General features: G+C 44.5%; 2 protein-coding genes across 3 annotated transcripts in view; one reads left to right on the plus strand and one right to left on the minus strand.

Moving 5' to 3' along the window:
- The window catches only part of LNPEP (leucyl and cystinyl aminopeptidase), a 178457-nt gene extending 165825 nt beyond the window's left edge, over positions 1-12632 (minus strand). The window contains exon 1 of one of the 2 annotated variants that reach the window (XM_033914441.1): positions 12405-12632. In XM_033914441.1, coding sequence (XP_033770332.1) covers positions 12405-12423 — 19 coding nt within the window. In that variant the 5' untranslated portion in view covers positions 12424-12632. Of the gene's footprint in view, positions 1-12202; positions 12360-12404 lie in introns of those variants that run through there. The other variant, XM_033914530.1, reaches the window with a different exon arrangement.
- A 48-nt stretch (positions 12633-12680) lies between these two features.
- Positions 12681-19082, plus strand: part of ERAP1 (endoplasmic reticulum aminopeptidase 1) — a 115961-nt gene continuing 109559 nt past the window's right edge. Inside the window, exons 1-2 of the mRNA XM_033914666.1 lie at positions 12681-12850; positions 17698-18247. Of these exons, the coding sequence (XP_033770557.1) occupies positions 17727-18247 (521 nt within the window). The 5' untranslated portion in view covers positions 12681-12850; positions 17698-17726. The remainder of the gene's footprint in view (positions 12851-17697; positions 18248-19082) is intronic.

Here is a 19082-nt window from a genome sequence, read left to right on the forward strand (position 1 = left end):
CACATCGGATGGTGTGAATAACATGAAGAAAGATCTGGCGAAGCTTGAAGAATGGTCTAAAATTTGGCAGATAAAATTTAAATGCTAATAAATGCAAGGTCATGCATTTGGGCTGCAAAAACCAGAGGGAACGGTACAGTTTAGGGGGTGAAGAATTTATGTGCACAACGGAAGAGAGGGACTTGGGTATGATTGTATGTGATGATCTTAAGGTGGCCAAACAGATTGAAAAGGTGACGGCAAAAACTAGAAGGATGCTAGGTTTCATAGGGAGAAGTATGGCCAGGAGGAAAAAATAGGAATTGATGCCCCTGTATAAGACTTTGGTGAGACCTCATTTACAATATTGTGTACAATTCTGGAGGCCGCACCTTCAAAAAGATACAAAAAGGATGGAGTCGGTCCAGAGGAAGGCTACTATAATGGTATGTGGTCATCATACGGTATATGGGAACAGACTTAAAGATCTCAATCTGTATACTTTGGAGGAAAGGCGGGAGAGGGGAGATATGATGGAGACGTTTAAATACCTACTTAATGTAAAGGCACATGAGTCGAGTGTCTTTCATTTGAAAGGAAACTCTGCAATGAGAGGGCATAGGATGAAGTTAAGAGGTGATAGGCTCCGGAGTAATCTAAGGAAATACTTTTTTACAGAAAGGGTGGTAGATGCATGGAACAGTCTCCCAGAAGAGGTGGTAGAGACAGAGACTGTCTGAATTCAAAAGGGCATGGGATAGGCACATGGGATCTCTCAGAGAGAGAGAAAGAGATAATTGTTACTGGGGATGGACAGACTAGACAGGCCATTTGGCCTTTATCTGCCATCATGTTTCTTCTATGAGCTCTCTTCATTATCAGTTTCCCAGGTCAAAAAGTTGTTTTCTACAGACTTCATAAGCAAAACAAAAAACTGCTAGTAAATTTTTCAAAAAAAGTTTAAAAAAAGTTCTTATAAAGTCAAAATTAAGGATATATTCTAGCTTCCCTTTCCTTGGGCTGACAAACTCATTCCATTTGGGGGCACAAGGAGGGTAAAAACATGTTAGTGGCCCATTCCATTTTGTTTTCCAATTTTTCCTGTTAGTATATATCTATCTAGGGTGGAAAATTCTGGTCAATGGATCATCCCAACTAAGCATTTAATCTTAGCACCTCCTTGCAGTATTTCAATAGTAGGCCTCTGACAGAGGGGGTGGTGCGCTAGGCTAAAGATACCTGGAGGTACTTCTGTAGCCTATGAAATGTCAGGTTAGATGAAAAAGGAAGCACATTTTTTGAAAGAGCAAGGTAGGTAAAAAGACAAGGGAAAGTGGGGGTGGGGTGGGGAATGACTGGTGGAAGGAAAGTAACAGCAATAAAAAAAAGGCTTGAAAAAGAAAACAAACCCCTAAAACTAAAGTCCTATTTCTTCACCTCTTCAAAACAAAAAAAAAAAACAAAGTGTAAATTAAATGCCTACTGTGCTTATACAAACTGAGCTATTAATAAAGGTATTACAAATTCTCTTATATTAAGCTAAGATAAATGTAATTTTGGAACCCACCTAGGTTATAGGCAGGATATAAGCCTTTTATATACATAATTATAAAACAAATAAAAAATTGTTGATATTTATCCCAGCTTGTATTTTCTAAGCCTGCTAAATTTTTCTGCCATGTACTGGGCTATCAGGGGATGATTCTGTATAAGATGCCGGTTGTCTTATACCCCCTCCCGCCCCCCCAATTCTTTATCCAGCGCCAGTTACAGAATCGTGCCTGCCTGATCAAGGTATCTCCTTGACATCAGATGATTGTGGTAAGGGAATCCCCAATCAGCTGGGCCAGAGTCCTTCCAGCTCAGCTGATTAGTAGGGAAAATTCCCCTGCTGCAATCAGCTGAGCCAGCTGTGGCAGGGAACCTCCCAACAAGTACCTCCAAAACTGGCAGGAGGGATGCCTACTCCCTCCTGCTACCACCATCCCAAATCCCTGCCACCCTCCCAACTGGTTACACCCTCAAACCTCAACCCCCCTGACAGCCACCCCCGACACCTCCCCCCCTCATACTGTTCATGAAGGAAGACCGGCCGGAGGGATTTTTACTCCTTCTGACTGGCAAGTTCGCCCCTTTCCAATGCATCCTGGAATACACAGGGGAGGGGCCTAAGGCACATGAGCCAATCAGGGCCTTTGGGCTCCTCTCTGGTGCATCCTGGGATGGAATGGGTGTGGCCTAAAACTCCGCTTGGCAGGTGAGAGCCCCTGGATTAAATGAACAAGAGCAATTCTGGAGTTGAAAGTCTGGCTGGCAATAATCAAAACTTATTTGAAATGAAAGATTGAAGAGAAAACCCCACAATGTCACCTTATTGTTCAGCTACAGTTGAGAAACAGGGACATTTAAGCCAGATGTTTAACAAGCGTTTCCCCTCCCCCCCAAAAAAAAATACAAATGGGAACTTCTGGTGGAACTGGAGGACTGGTACTGGAGGACTGGAGAAGGGCGGATGTGGTACCTCTCCACAAAACTGGAAGTAAGGAAGAAGTAGGGAATTGTAGGCCGGTAAGTCTGACTTCTATGATAAGTAAATTAATGGAAACGCTTTTAAAACCAGATTGGTGAAGTTTTTGGAATCCTGTAGATCAGTGTTCTTCAACCACCGGTCCGCAGAAAATTATTTCTGGTCCGCGCAGGGCCGGTTAAATCGACAAGCTGCAATTTCCTGCCGGTCCGTGCAGGGCCAGCCACGCAGGGCAAGCTGCAATTCCCTGCCCGACTCTTGAAGCGAGAAACTCAATTTATTTCAAATAAAGTATACTTCCACCCTGGACTCCAAGTTTTGTGATTAACTTACAGGACAAACTGGGCATTTGACAGGTTCGCTGAATAGGTAAGCAAAATATATTCTTTTTACAAACTTAGATTGTGAGCCCACTAGAGACTGAAAAAGTACCTGCATATAATGTGTTCAGCGCTGCATATATCCAGTAGCACCATAGAAAACTGATTAGTAGTAGTAAACCCATGGTAACAGCCGCCATCAAAACAATTGCTGTACCAGCACTGCAGCACCTTCTGAGTTGAAGAGCACAAACTATCATGGGATATCCAGAAATACCTCTAGGCAGGGCACCAAGTAAACAACCTAGACAACCATGCTCTGGAACCACAAACATCCCATCTGAAGACTATAAGCCTAAAGCACAAGTGCAACCTAAGATCTTTTATTTAACCTTACTGTTTTTCTAACGTATTTAGCTGTATTCAATTTATTGTAGACTGCAGATGCATGTAGTAACTCAAGTTCTCGGTGTATATCTATATTGTTACTTTAACTCTTGGGAACTAAAACAAAAAAAAAATACTTGTAAAAAGCAACACTGAACATGTAAAAATCTTATGTCAAATTGTAATCTTGCATGATGCACTTTCCTAAAAGTATGTTAACAGCAAACAACTGTGCTTCAGAAAAGGAACAGACTTAAAATAGGCCTGCATCTGTTTTTAGTCTTTTTTTTTTCCAGCAGATAGTTAAATACAACTGTTTTGGCACTGGTTCTACTATATAGATGCCCCTCAGTAGGTCATCAGTAGCTTTCTTTCTCCCTCTATATTGAAGCCAGTTCTCAATTACAGACAAAAAAGGCCACCAAGAGACGGTCCCCAGCTTAGAATTTATATTTGATCTCAGGCAAGAAACCTTCTGTCTGCTGGATCTGTTTTTAGCTACAGACACGTTAGGATGAATCAGCTCCTACAAGGCTAAATAAAAGTCACAGTAAGATCTTATATGTGAAAAAAAAAAATCACTATCAAAGACCTTTCCCAGTCTTGCAAAGGTAATTTACACATCAATTAGCAAGAACCACCCAGTCTAGTATGTAATAAAATGCACGCATGGCTTTTACTTTAAATATTCAGCTATGAATCATTCTGTACTTATGCTTGTATGTTGGAGCAGGATAAAACAAACCTATAGTATTGATCTACTATACCAGTGTTCTTCAACCACCGGTCCAAGGACCGATGCTGGTCCGCAAAAATTTCCTGCCGGTCCGTGAAGAATTAGTGTCTCCTGCAAGTGCGTGCCCGTCTTCATTCCGGTTTGGCTGCTCCTTATCTTCAGCGCCAGCTGCACTTGTATGCCGGGACAGCACACAGTGACTCTTGCACGCTGCATGTGGCCTACCCGGAACCAGAACCGGGTCAGCAGCATGGAGGTGTAGACAGGGACCGAGTTCACGGGGACAGGATGGGGACCGAGCTGCGGGAATGGGGCGGAGACGGGTTTTTAAAAAAAAATTTCAGTCTTAGTAGTTTGCCGGTCCACAAAATAATTCTTTTATTTCCGCCGGTCCATAAGTATAAAAAGATTGAAGAACACTGTACTATACTATGTTCTGTATAAGTTACAACTTTAAGTAGGGCATTTGATCCTCCCTTGTTTAGCAGAATTTTTTTTATGGTTCTGAAAAGAGCCTTTGGGTTTAATAAACGTTAATTCTCTTTTTAATCCTTGAAATTTTATTAAATTTATAAAACTAAACACAGTAATACACAAAGGCACAATCAGAGAAATAAAAACCTATGCAACAGAACTATTACTGCAATATAGTTCAGTAATGACCATTTTCTGACATACATTTATCTAAGCTAGACTAGACTTAGGCCCAAATTCTCAAAAGTTTTAACAATGTCACTAAATTATTTTCCAACGGTTTAGCTTGCACGCATTTCAGTGGCAGATTATCAAAATGGCTTATCTCTGGTTTTAGCAAGGTTTCTAGCAGTCTCTGACATGCAAATGGGCTCTTTAATGAGCGCTCCTGTGGATCCTTTAAAATTGCTGAGCCATTCTCCAAGAGCAGCGTTGGCTTTTGATGACAAAAATCAGCGACCAGTCCAGGGGTGTCAATACAATGACAGCCCTGTTTAAAACTCCGGCATAAGTGTCAGAGACTGCTAAAAATACAAGCCGTTTTGAGAAGTGGCCCCCACCACTCCCAGCAGCGGGAGAGATGCCCATTCTCTCTCGCTGCCGTGAATCCCCACCCCCAGCAGCGGGCAAGATGCCCACTCTCCCCCTGCTGACAAGCGAGCCCCCCCCCAGCAGCAGGAGAGATACCTATTCTTTCCCACTGCATCACAACAGCCCCCTGCCTCTGACCTCTTTGACCTGTACCTTTAATTGATGGCTGGCCGGAGGGATGCCTACTTCCTTCGGCAAGCTTGCCTGCCTCTTCCAAAATGGGCCTTCCCCTCCCCGGTGCATCCTGGGATGCACTGGGGAGGGGCCTGGAACTCTGATTGGCCCAGAATGTATAAGGCCCCCCTCTCCTATGGTGAATCCCAGGATGAGGGGAGGGGAGGGGAGGCCCATTTTGGAGGAGGGAGGAGCTGGCCGGAAGGAGAATGCATCCCTCTGGTCAGCCATATAATTAAAGGTATGAGAGGAGTCAGAGGCGAGTGAGGGGGGTGGGAGGGGAGAAAATGGGTAGCCTCATATCAGCTTTATCCAGAGATGTTATCAAAGATAAAGATCCAAATATTATAATCTTCAAGGATAATGGCTCCTCAGTAAGAAGCATTGTAGATATAATTTTCCATACCCGCATTAACAATCATGTCCCCATGAGGCTGGGTGGCAGGTCATCAACTACCCCCCATATACCCTCCCTTTTACTAAACCGCGATAGCATTTTTTAGCGCAGGGAGCTGCGCTGAATGCTGCATGCTGCTCCCGACGCTCACAGGCACTCTAGGAGCAGCGTGGAGCATTGAGCGCAGCTCCCTGTGCTAAAAACCGCTATTGCGGTTTAGTAAAAAAAAGGGGGTGGATAATGCAGGTCCCTCAGTTCATAGCTCAAACCCTACACTCTGTATAGCGCTGTGTATGTCTGGTAGCGCTATAGAAATAATAATAAGTAGTAGTAGTCCACTTCCACTTAGCAGAAGGCCCCCCCTCTAAAAAAAAAAAGTGACAATCACAGCTTTTCTCTTCAGTAAAAGAATAAACACGCTCCAAAACAGGAAAGTCACACTGCATAAAATATCCCTCACAACAAATAAGCTCAAGGTCACTCAAAATGAAAAACCACCTACAATCAAAATTTTTTATATCGTCTCCCGAAAAGGCAATTTGGTGACCATGGCATTACATCATTATTTATCTTTTAACACGCAAGTTATTTACTGAAAAAAAGTCGACTTCCTTCCTCTTATGGGTTGCAGAATTAATTAATTTGTAAACAGGGACTTACTATCTAGAATACAAGACAAGACTCAAGGGACTCTGCTTTCTGGTTTTTAACAAACAGGTTTTACTTCACTGGCTGCTGCAGATATTCTGTGTAATAATAACCCAAACACCCTGCTAAGTTTTCTCTACTTCTATTTTCCTGATATGCAATGAGAGCGAAAGCAATATTAGCTACTGTTATACCCAGGGGGTAAATGAACTCAGCATAATACGTGACATGTCTCCTCAAGTCTGCTTATCTGACCTCCTTGACCTAAGTGTTGCCTTGACATCACTAAAAGGACAGTAAAGACTGTTTATCTGACATCCTGACTTCCTTGTTTAGTGAAGCCAGATGGGAGGCCGGTTTCTGTTGCACCTCCTTGATGGCATCAAAGGGACAGTAAAACCAGATGCTTTCTGCAACAAGTCTGCTTATATGACATCCTTACCTCCTTGATATCAAAAGGACAGTAAACTGATTTCACACCTCCTTGATCTGGGTGTTGCCAAGACAACATCAAAGGTTTCCACATCTGCTATCTTGACCTTTTTGACCTAGGAGTTGCCCAAACAGCATCAAAGGGACAGCGAAACCAGTCTCATGGGAAAACAGTCTCTGCAAACACCTCCTTATGCTTTTGAACTCAGCAGCTTATAAGGACGGGATTCTGATCCTAACATCAGAACCCAAGACGTCTCCAGGAATACAGAATCCAAGATGCCTAAAAGGGACAGTCTCCCATTTCTACTCGCCTATCTATTGAGGGGTTCCCAATTGTGAAGGTAGAATGTTAGCCTGAGATACGGTGATGATATTTTATTCTTATATATATATATATATGTATAATAAAGTGTGATTGTTTATGCTTTATATTGTCTGTGTGCTTTTCTGAGTGTCACTGATCATCCCATTTGACAGAAATAAGTGGCAGGACAGCTACCACTTCTCAAAATGTGACAACTTCTTCTTTCATCTGACGCCCTGTCTCAACTTCACAATGTTACCATGTTCAAATACATCGTTGGCTCAATAATAAAAGATGCGACTGATGGATGTGGTCGGCAGAACAAGTGCAGCTGTTTACTGGCCGATGATCAACTGACTACCAAAAGATGATCTATAAAAAGGTTTGTTTTAATAACAAAGAAACACATACTCAGTGGCGTACCTAGTATATGTGGCACCCGGGGCCCATCATTTTTTTGACACTCCCCCCCATCTGTATGAAAAACATGATTTTTAGTAACAATCCACACGTCACACAAGAGTGTACCTAGGAAAAGGCAGCATCTTACATACTGTACTGAGCAGTACGTCAATAAATCCATTGTAAAACTAAAAAAGCCAGACTAGTACAGATCAATCCTACACAGTCAATCCTAACAGAAAACCATGTCTTTTCGAACACACAGAACACAGAAAAATACCTTCGCCTAGTATGTAATCACAAACTAACCCCTCCCCCTTTTACAAAACTGTAGTGTGGTTTTTAGCCATGATGGTAACAGCTCAGATGCCAACGCTAAAAAATGCTCTAAAGTTTTGTAAATGGGCAGATAGAATAAAAATACGTACACAAAGATTAAACTGAAGCACCAAGAAGCTGGACTCTGCATACAATGCAACACCACAGAAACAGCAATACATCTCCCCTAAAGCAAAAAATAAATAAATAAATAAATAATAATAAATAGAATTTTTTTTCTACCTTGTCTTCTCTGGTTTCTGCTTTCCTCATCTTCTTGTCACTCTCTTCCTTTCATCCACTGTCTACCCTCTCTCTGCCCCTTCTATATGGCAACTTCTCTCCTTCTATTCACCTTTCAGAAACTTTATGCCTCCCCTTCCATCTCTCCCACACCCCCATGGTCTGGCATTTCACTCTCTGCTCTCCCTTCCCCACACTTCCATCAGCATCTGCTCCCTTTCTCACCCTTCACCATGTTTCCTTACCACCCTGACCCCCTTTCTCACCCTTTACACTTCCATACCAACCTGACCCCCCTCCTCACCCTTCCTTACCACCCTGATTCCCTTTCTCACCCTTCCATATCACCCTGACCCCCTTTCTCTCCCTTCACCACCCTTCCATACCACCCATACCGCCCTGACCCCCTTTCTCTCCCTTCACCATGCTTCCATACCACCCTGACCCCCTTTTTCTCCCTTCACCACCCTTCCATACCACCCTGATCCCCTTTCTCACCCTTCACCACGCTTCCATACCACCCTGATCCCCTTTTTCTCCCTTCACCATCCTTCCATACCACCCTGACCCCCTTTCTCACCCTTCACCATGCTTCCATACCACCCTGACCCCCTTTCTCACCCTTCACCATGTTTCCATACCACCCTGACCCCCTTTTTCACCCTTCCCCATGCTTCCATACCACCCTGACCCCCTTTCTCACCCTTCACCATGCTTCCATACCACCCTGACCCCCTTTTTCACCCTTCCCCATGCTTCCATACCACCCTGACCCCCTTTCTCTCCCTTCAACACCCTTCCATACCACCCTGACCCCCTTTTTCTCCTTCCACCACCCTACTATGTTTCTTTCTCTCTCCATCGAAATCAGCAAGGTCCCATGATGACGACTACTGCTGCCTCTGCTCCGGAAGAGGTAAGCGACGTTGGAGGGGGGCTGGGCCTCCAGACGCAGGGAGTTGCAGCAAGGTCCCGCAATGACTGCGGCTGCCGGTACACCCCCTCCGATGTCAAGTATCTCTTCCGAAGCAACGGCAACAGTAGTCATCATCTTGGGACCTTGGTGCACTTCAGCGCGGCTGCCGTATTTATGCTCTGTAATAAATACAGCAGCCGCACTGAGGTTCCGTTTTCAGCAGCGTGGCAGCTTCCGGACCCGGCCGGCTGTACATCCCCTTGGAGCGTGCACCCGGGGCGGACCACCCCCCTCCGCCTGCCCCCCCCCCCCCGGTATGCCGCTGCACATACTGCATTTAAAACAAAACATTAGACTTATAGGAAATTAAACAGAAAAACATCAGTGGCTTCCTGTCTGCCCGTTTAACAGAAGTGCAAACCTGGATCCAGTTAAAACATAGAGATTTTGAAACAAGCCAAATGCTAAAGAGACTAGAATCAACCTACACAGATTTCATATTAAGAATTGTAATACCAATCAGGATGTCGGACAACACTTTGGAAAAACTGACCACTGCACCAATAATTTTAAGGCGAGAAAGGGAACTTTAAAACAATCCAAGAATGTAAAACATTTGAAATCAAAATAAGGTATTTTGACACCTACCAGACGGGACGTAACAGAGATCTAGGCTTTTCCCCCACTTTAAAGACATTTACAAAACTGCTCTGCCACCTTTCTGTCTCCTCCTGCCCGCCCAACCCTCCCTCTTCCTATCCCTGAGATGCTTTCATGTTTTCCTTATATATACTGATATTTGTCAACATTTGCTTATTTCTGATTTGAAGGGTTACTTTGGAAAGCTCATCCTAAAATGCATTGAATTGGTCCAATAAAAAAGCATCAAACTAAACTAAACCTTAGGATTATACACCACATCCTCTCCATGAATATAGAGCTGGGCACGGTTTACAAGAGCTTAATAAAGTAAAATATAACACATTGAGTTTGGTGGTTGAGTAAAGGGGGGAGGAGAGCATTACGTTTTTGTGAAAAGCCTAGTTTTCAGGTGCTTACGGAATAGCACCTCATTTCCTTTTTTTATTTCTTTATTCATTTTAAAACTTTCAACAAGTAATTCATTATACAATCATATACACTATAATAATACTTATTAATCATACATTCACTATTACATAGAGCATTCTGGACCCCAGCGCGTTTGCAAAAATTAGATAGCTCTAAGTCTAATAGATGTTGGCACTGTCATCTTGAAGCTGGAACATTGGATCATTTATTGTTTTTTTTGCTCTTAATATATAATTTTTGGAAATCTATTTGGAGTCAAATTAATAATTTACTTGAAAATCCGGTGGCACTTTTTTTTTATTTCTTTATACTACCTTGAAAATGCGAAAAGATGCAAACATTAAAAAAAAAAAACCCAAAACCAGCTCCAGTGATTAAATAGAGCAGTGTTTTCCAACCGCTGTTCCGCGGCACACTAGTGTGCCGCAAGATGTTGCCTGGTGTGCCGTACGGTGCAGACACTGATTAGGCCTCAGGCCGGGTCCCGCACGCGCTCCCATGAGACTCCCCCGGTCCCCGCTGCTGTTCAGTTTCGATCTTCTGCTTTGACGCAACCGGAAACAGGAAGTTGCAGCAGAGCAGAAGATTGAACACTGGGCAGCTGCGCGTGCGCGGCTCTTTGGGAAAGCGTGCATGTCGCCGAAAAACAAAACCTACAAACTAAGGTGAGGCGAAGGGAGAGAGCTGGCTAAACAGTAGGATCGATTGGGCAGGCGAGTGGTGGCTGCGGGGACCGTGCGATCGCTCGTGTTCCCGGCTCAAATTGGAAGGAGGGAGTGAAAGGGAAAAGGATTCTGGGCCAAGGGGATGAAGACGGAAAGAAAAACCCACAGCAGGAAAGAAAGGGAAGGACAGGCAGGTGAGCCAGATGCTAGAAGCAGGGGGGGGGGAAGAAAGAGGGAAAAAAGCTAGATGGGGTTGAAAAGAAGAGACACACTGGTATGGAAGAGAAAGATAGGGGAAATCTGGACACAGGAAGGTAACAGAAAGAGGGGAAATTATGTGCATGGGGCATAGGGACAGAGACATAAAGGGGACATGCCATGGGGATGGTATATGGACACAGGGGGGGGGCAATGACAGATACATAGGGGAGATATTAGAAATGGAGAAAATAGGAGCACAGAAGCGAGATGGTTTGTGGGGATGGGACAGGGACCGAGCTTGCAGGCTCCAGTGGCTTGCACAAATTACATTGTAACGTGCCATGAAAATAAGAGGAAGGAAGGTAGATAGGCCACGCGAGAGGAGCTGAAGGGTAGTAGAAAGGAACAGATGGTAAAGGAGGGAGGGAAGGGTGGTGGTGGAAAGGAATAAGACAGACATTGAAGGAGGGTGGAGAGGAACAGACCCCGAAGGGAAATGTGGAAGACAGAGTGGGAAGAAGACAGATGCCAGACTATGGGGGAGCGGAGGGAAGAAGATAGGTGCTAGACCAATTGGGGGGGGGGGGTGAAGGGAGAGGCACAGTAACAGCAAATGGAAGACGTAGAGAGAAGACACACAGTGGATGGAAGGAATTGAATGAGAAGATGTGGAAAGCAGAAACCAGACAACAAAGGTAGAAAAAAAAATTATATTTATTTATTTTTTTTTTGCTTTAGGATAAAATAGTATATTAGTTGTGTTGATAAAAATTTATAAACAAAGCCCTGCCAGCTGAACATCTCTTTCTCTAGTTCAGCAGCAGGAACTTTGATTTATAAGAAAGGAATAAGTTAAATATTACAGTACTAAGGCTTATATGGATGCAGCGGGGACGGTGACGGGGCGGTGAATGGGATGGCAGTGACGGGGCGGTGAAAGGGATGGCGGTGACGGTGAAGGGGCGGTGAAGGGAACGGCTGTTGACGAAGAGCTACGTGTGTGTTTTTCTTCGATTCCAGCCAGAATATCAGCTTTGTGTTCAGCCAAACAGGCCCAGGTTTCGCACTGAATAAAGTATTTTATAATTTTTCACTATTCTGTTTACTTAATATTTCATAATAAAGTAATTATAAAATACTTTCTTTGTGTTTATTTGATTCCTATTCAAGAGAATTACTTTATATATAGTCAATATAGGCACAGAGTTAAATTTTTTAACATTTTCTAATGGTGGTGTGCCTCGTGATTTTTTCCATGAAACAAGTGTGCCTTTGCCCAAAAAAGGTTGAAAAACACTGAAATAGAGCAATACTTCCTTCTCAGTCCTTTTGTGACTCTGACCCCATAACTACGGACAAAACTGTGCGACCCCCCCTGTAGGTATAAAATAATATGCACCTCCGAAGAGCCTACCTGGGTCGTGACCCGGTGGGGCTCCGACCCCTAGATGGGAAACCCTGAAAATAGAGAGCCCGACTCGGCAGCTTCCGGTCTTGCTGCACGGGGTGGACTCGCCGTCTGCTTAGCGCTAAATCTTCTTGGCACTGGGCCCCGTAGCTACTACTATTGCTCCTTCAGCCGGGCCCCCCCAAGACTCTCACCGTGGGCTACTCACCGTTGGAAAAGGTCTCCATGTCCCCCCGCCAATAACCCTAGAGGAGCTCCGCAAACAAATCCAGGACGCGCAGCTGCGCACGGAGAAGGGGGAAGCGGCTAAGAAAGTGCGACTCTATCCGGCGCCCTTCGCTGCCCCGCCCATGGACATCAAAACACGGAGGAATTGGGGGGAGGGGAAGGGAGCGAGCCAATCTGCACCCCCGGCGGCCACAGCAAACGGTGTGCGAATAAAACGTGGAGCCCAAGCGTACGGCCCTAAAATACTTTAGTTGAGCCGAGCGCGACGGGGGGGGGAGGGCTCTTATTCCACCGCCATGGGCGATTCGATTCCTCCCGCACTTTCGCTCCCTGCTGCTTTTGGTTTCGCTTTCTTTTTCTACGATCGCTGTGAGGCAGACCTCCTTACTTCGACCCCCTCTATCCTGTGAATTCCCCTTCAGCCAGGTAGGACGGGCCCTTCCCCCAGCTTTCCGCTTCGGTAATTAGGGGGGGGGGGTTGTGAACCAGAAATGTGTTTAGCACCGGGAAATAAAAACCGCCGTTCATTGGGCGTTGTGTAAAAACTTAAGGGACAAAGGTAGGGGGGGGGGGGGGTGCCTTAGGTTATTCTCGTCTCCCGCATTGCAATTCTTGTTCCTTCATATGCAGGTGCAAAACTAGGTGTCGAGATGCCTGTTGAACAATCAGTACACCCTGTTCGTATTCTTTATTTAACTAAATCCTTTTATTCCGCGTTCTTTGAGCTATTTAAACTTGATATCTTATGTGTATAATGTATATAAGTGCCCAGCTGCAAGGAGTTGAGACTCTTGAGAGGACCTTTTCTCTATGGACCTGCTTCTCCCTCCCCCTTTGATTCTGCTCACTTGATCTCTGCTGCTAGCATCACTGCAGCATTACAGTTGATATTCACAGAGACTCGGCCTTCCCTGCCACAGGTCCCTCCTCCTCTGATGTAACTTACGTAAGAACATAAGAGTCCCTGTCCCCATCCCTGCCCTGTCCTCATAGGCTCTATCCCTGTCCCTGCCCTGCAATTAACCGGGTTGGCCACTGTTGGAATCGAGATACTGGACTTGATAGACCTTTGGTCTGTCCCAGTATGGTAATTCTTATGATGATATGTTCTTAAGAACACAGGAGTGAAAAGGGATAGAGACACAGGACCAATTGTAATTGATCATGACCATAAGACACACCTACCTGTAGTGGAGGAAAAACCAAGAAAAAAAAATTCTGAACCAAATGGTATACCCTGTCCCCCCTCTGGTGGTCTAGTGGTAGGCCAGGACAGAACACAGGGCAGGTCTAGGGCAGGTCGGAACCAATGCTATTCATGGGGTGAGGGTTAGAACACAGGTGTAACGCTAATTATAAGCGTTGTTTTCAAATTTTAAATAAAACTTGAAACTTTGAGGGATAGGGACACAGGTACAATATTAATCATGGGGGTGAGAGATAGGGACACAGGGCCAATGCTAATCACGGGGGTGAAGGATAGGGACACAGGTGCAATGTTAATCACTGGGGGAGAAGTGAGGAATAGGAATGCAGGGGCAATGCTGACCATGGGGGGGGGGAGGCAAGGGTGTAGGGACATGGGAGGGGGATAATGCAGGTTAAGATAGGTCAAGGCAGGAACACAGAGGGAAGATGCTAAATATAGGGGAGGATAGTGACACAGAAGGCAGATGCTGAGCATTGAGAAAGGGATAGAGATACAGAGGGGCGATGCAAGCTGGATGGATAGGGACTCGGAAACGATGGATAGTGGACATGGATAGAGAAGAAATGTCTGATGGACAGAAGGTCCTACAAAGACTGGGAAAATATTTAGGGAAAGACAGACTAAATACTTGGTCCAAAGCAAATTGGTAAATAAAATGTTCAGATTTCAAAGATAGAAAAATAAAAGTATTTTATTTTGAATTTATTAGTTGTAATGTATTAGCTTTTAGAAATATTAATCTCTGACATTGTGCATTTAAATTTCTGTTTGTCTGTTAGTGCAGTGTACAGAGTCTGACCTTGAGATTTCCAGTTCATTTTTTTGTATTCATATCTGTTACTGATTTGTGGTCTCTGGTTTATTTATTGAGGCCCATATTCTATAAACGATGCCTTAAGTTAGGCACCTAACTTCCAACCCCCCCCCCCCTTTTTTTTACTAAGCCGTGGTGGAGGTTTCTACCGCAGCCCGAGCGCTAAATCCTCCACAGCTCAGTAAAAGGGGGTGAGGTGTTAATTGGTAAAAACATATAGGTGCCTACCAGCGCCTAGAAAAGCAACACCTTCATCACATCTATGGAGGCGCCTTAGAACACCTAAGATTGAAGTAGGTGTGGTTAACTCCAGAAACGACCGTAGGTGTTCTAAGCAGGGCTGTGGAGTCGGAGACAATTTTGGGTACTGGAGTCGGAGTTGGAGTCGTGGGTACCAGAAACTGAGGAATCTGAGTCAAAGGATTTATCTACCAACTCCACAGCCCTGGTTCTAAGGCACCTATCTTTAACAAAAGCTGTGATTCTATAAATGGTGCTGTTAGATGATTGACACGCGATTGCCGGCCATGTTTTTTTGGTGGCTGCCGATAACGGCTCCATTTACAGAATCGCTGGAGGAGAGTGTGGTGTAGTGGTTAGACTCAGAGCTACAGCCTCAGCACCCTGAGGTTGTGGGTTCAAACCTCGCACTGCTCCATGTGACCCTGGGCAAGTCATTTAATCCTCCAATACCCCAGGTACATTAAATAGATTGTTGAGCCCATTAGACAGATAGAGAAAAATGCTTCAGTACCTGATTTGTAATCTGTTCTGAGCTCCTTTGGGAGGATGGGCTAAAAAGTCAAATAAATGTTGTCAGACAATTTATGGGCTCAGGCCCCTTTCCACCTCTGTCCCAGTCCCACTCATTTTAACCTGCTTGAACAACTGCGCCACTGACCGCCTATGATGATGGATGATGTATGTATCTGTTTCGGTGATGAAACTGACCCTAAATTCTTTAAACTGCCTGGTATTGGTTTCAACCAAAATTGACCATGTGTTTTAAGTATGTATAATTATATTTATTGATTTTCAAATCAAACAACCAAGAATAAACTTGTACAGAAAGCAAAATTAGCATCATGTACATCAAGAAAATCATATCATAACACAAAGATAATTTATAGCTAATGTGCTCAAGTCCTCAAATTATAAGATCCAAGATATTCTTTTAGCAAGAGCAAAAGGAAAATAATTGAACATAATGTACATCCTTATACATAGATATGACTATAAGGCTGAGTACAGGAGTTATTCTATAATAATCCTAGGGCGTAAGATTTTCTGCCTCCAAACGGGATAAAGCTATGAAAGAAGTCAATTGATTAGGCTCAAAGAAAACATATTTAACTGTACGGTGGTGCACTATACATTTACAAGGATGTCGCAAATAGAAAGAAGCACCTAAAGATAGAACACCTGGTTTCAATAAAAGAAATTCACGGCAACGCTTTTGGGTCTCCCGTGATAGATCAGGGAACATCTGTATTTTAAATCCCATGAATTCTTTCTGTCAAACTTTGTCAATAGAAAGAGCTACTGATATAATCAAAGTACTGTTTTAAGTATAACCTGAAAATTTGTGCTTTGTCCTGTTTATATCCCTCCCCCCTCCTTCCCTACAAACAGAAGTTGCCTTTCTCCCCTGCCCACCTACAGGAGTTCCCCTTGGGCCTCTCTTACAATCCCTGGTATTCTAGGGATGTAGTCAGGGCAGGAGTGATCCACAGTCCTTACTGCCCACACTGGCTCTGCTCTCAAAATATCTGCCATGACCTCTAGTGGAAATCTCATAAGACTGCCATTAGAGGTCACAGCAAGCATTTTAAGAGTAGAGCTGACATGAGCAAAAGCGACTAGGCATTACTCCTGCCCTGACTACACCTCTAGACCACAAGGGATTTTATGGCAATCTGGAAGGAGAAGCAGTGGTGTGGGGAGGGACCCCATTGAAGGGGGGTCTCTTAAATGAATTCCCCCCCCACCACCATATCTCCAAGTCTTCGAGTCTTCGCAAGCAGGGAGCAGGGTCTCCACCCATTGCTTGCACCAACTGCCCTCCGATATTACCTCCTGGTCTCACAAATAGGAAGTGATAGAGGGCTTTTTTTTTTTCACTTTTTGGAGGGTGAAAAAAAACCCAGTGGATATGGGTTTACTGCTTAATTTATTGTAATGAATACAATGAGTAATACAAAATAAGCAGAAATGGTATCAATAATAAAATAACAGCACTGACTATTAGAAATGCATAAATACCGTATTTTTGCTCTATGACGCACCTACCTGTAGTGGAGGAAAAACCAAGAAAAAAAAATTCTGAACCAAATGGTATACCCTGTCCCTCCTCTGGTGGTCTAGTGGTAGGCCAGGACAGAACACAGGGCAGGTCTGGTGCAGGCCGGGGCAGGGCACAGGACAGGCAGGCCAAGTGGCAGGCAGGCAGCCCTCCTCCCCCCTCCCCCTCCCCCCCCCCCCCGCTACCTTTTTTAAATTCCGGCGGTCCAGTGCTGTATCGGCAGGAGCTTTCCACATTTCTGCCCCTCCTTCACTGGACAACTGCCTCCTCATCTCTTGCGGCAGAGCGGCGCACAAGGCAGGCACAAGCTTTTCGTGCTCCTGCCTGGCCCCATGCCACTCCCTGAATAGCTGCCTTTAGATCTCGCGGGACTCGTGAGAACTGATAGCAGCCATTCAGGGAGCGGCGCCGGACCAGGCAGGGCCTTGTGCACCGCTCTGCTGCAAGAGATGAGGCAGCCGTCCAGCAAGGTAGGGGCAGGAGGAAAGCTCCTGCCTATACAGCGCAGGACCACAGGAATTTTAAAAAAAAGGTACCGGTGTTTGTGTGTCTTAAATTCGCTCCATAAGACGCACCAAACGCACTCTCGTACCAAACATTTAGAAAGTCAATAAAAACCTATCTATTTGACAAATTTCTCTGACCCCACCTCAACCTGATGTACTCCCAAAACACATCCAGATAAACCTGTCTAAACTTAAGAAGCCAATGTAAATTAGAAAGCTCGCTGTAATGTCGCTGTCTGTATACAATCTCTTCTCTTGTAAACAGCTTAGAACTGTTTGTGGTATGGTTTGTGGTATATAAAAATAAAGTTATTATTATTATTTCCACCCATTAGTTGTGCCTGAGTACCTGTAATAAATGGAATAATTTTATTCGAAGGAAAATAAATCTTTGATAAGCATTGCATTCTCTGTTAATTTTGGTTTTGTTTTGTACTTTAGGTTGAAGATATTCATGCAATAAATGAAGCATGGTGTCCTGCTCCTTCATGAAACCTTTTAATGTACTGGTACAGTCAGCATTTTATCAAGCAATTTACTGTGCCTTTATTGCCGCTGCTTTTGTAAACAGTGAACAAGAGCATCGGGGCAGTAATAGTAAACCCTTTCCATGGAATAAAATGAGGCTTCCTGGTCATATTATCCCAGTGCATTATGACCTTCTCATTCATCCAAATTTAACTATGCTTACTTTCACTGGATCTACCAAGATAGAGATTACAGTAAAACAGGAAACAAGCTTTATCATTATCCATAGCAAACATCTGGAAATCTTCCAGGCCAGCATTCGAAGCACAAAGAGGGGCAATCTGTCAGAAAGAGCACTAGAACTGTTGGAAAATCCTCTGCATGAACAGATTGCACTTCTCTCTTCTGAACTACTTCTTCTTGGACAGAACTACACCATCACTATTCAGTACTCTGCCAATCTCTCACAGAGCCTACATGGTTTTTATAAAAGCAGCTACAGAACTCAGGAAGGAGAAGTCAGGTAAACTATTTTCTATCACTTAATCCTTAAAACTGGATTTCAGGTAAGATGAATTATGGTGGCAAAGGTTTGCAAGAAAGCTGTTTCATTTCTTTAAATTATCTACCCTCCAGCCTCTCCCCCAGAGGAGGGGCCTTAGGCACCTGAGCCAATCAGGACCTTAAGTCCCTCTCAGTGTATCCCAAGATGCACTGGGAGGGGGAAGGGTCACCATTTTGAAGAGGTGGTCCTTTAAGGCGGGACAGAGTGGGCATCCCTCCTGCCTGATTTTCAACAAAAGGTACCGGGGGGGGGGGGTGGAGAGGGTCCTTGAGATCCAGCCCACTAGACCACCTGGTTTTTGTTTTGGGGTGGTGGGAGTGTTCTGGGAGATCAGAAGTGGAGGGTACTTGGTGTCAGGGGAGTGTTAGGGGATCACGGTTTTGGGCTCCCTACCCCCTGTAGGACTAGAACATAAGAAGCGCCATCTCCGGATCAGACCTTCGGTCCATGAAGTCCGGCGATCCGCACACGCGGAGGCCCTGCCAGGTGTACACCTGGCGTAATTTTTAGTCACCCATATCCTTTTATGCCTCTCGTAAGGAGATGTGCATCTAGTTTGCTTTTGAATCCTAGGACGGTCAATTCAGCAATAACCTCTGGGAGAGCATTCCAGGTGTCAACCACTCTCTGTGTGAAGCAGAACTTCCTGATATTTGTCCTGAACTTGTCCCCCCGTAGCTTCATTCCGTGTCCTCTTGTCTGTGTCAAATTGGACAATGTAAATAATTTTTTCTGCTCTATTTTGTCGATTCCTTTCAGTATTTTGAAGGTCTCGATCATATCCCCTCGCAGT

This window comes from Geotrypetes seraphini, chromosome 1, assembly GCF_902459505.1.
Source record: "Geotrypetes seraphini chromosome 1, aGeoSer1.1, whole genome shotgun sequence".
NCBI classification, from domain to species: domain Eukaryota; kingdom Metazoa; phylum Chordata; class Amphibia; order Gymnophiona; family Dermophiidae; genus Geotrypetes; species Geotrypetes seraphini.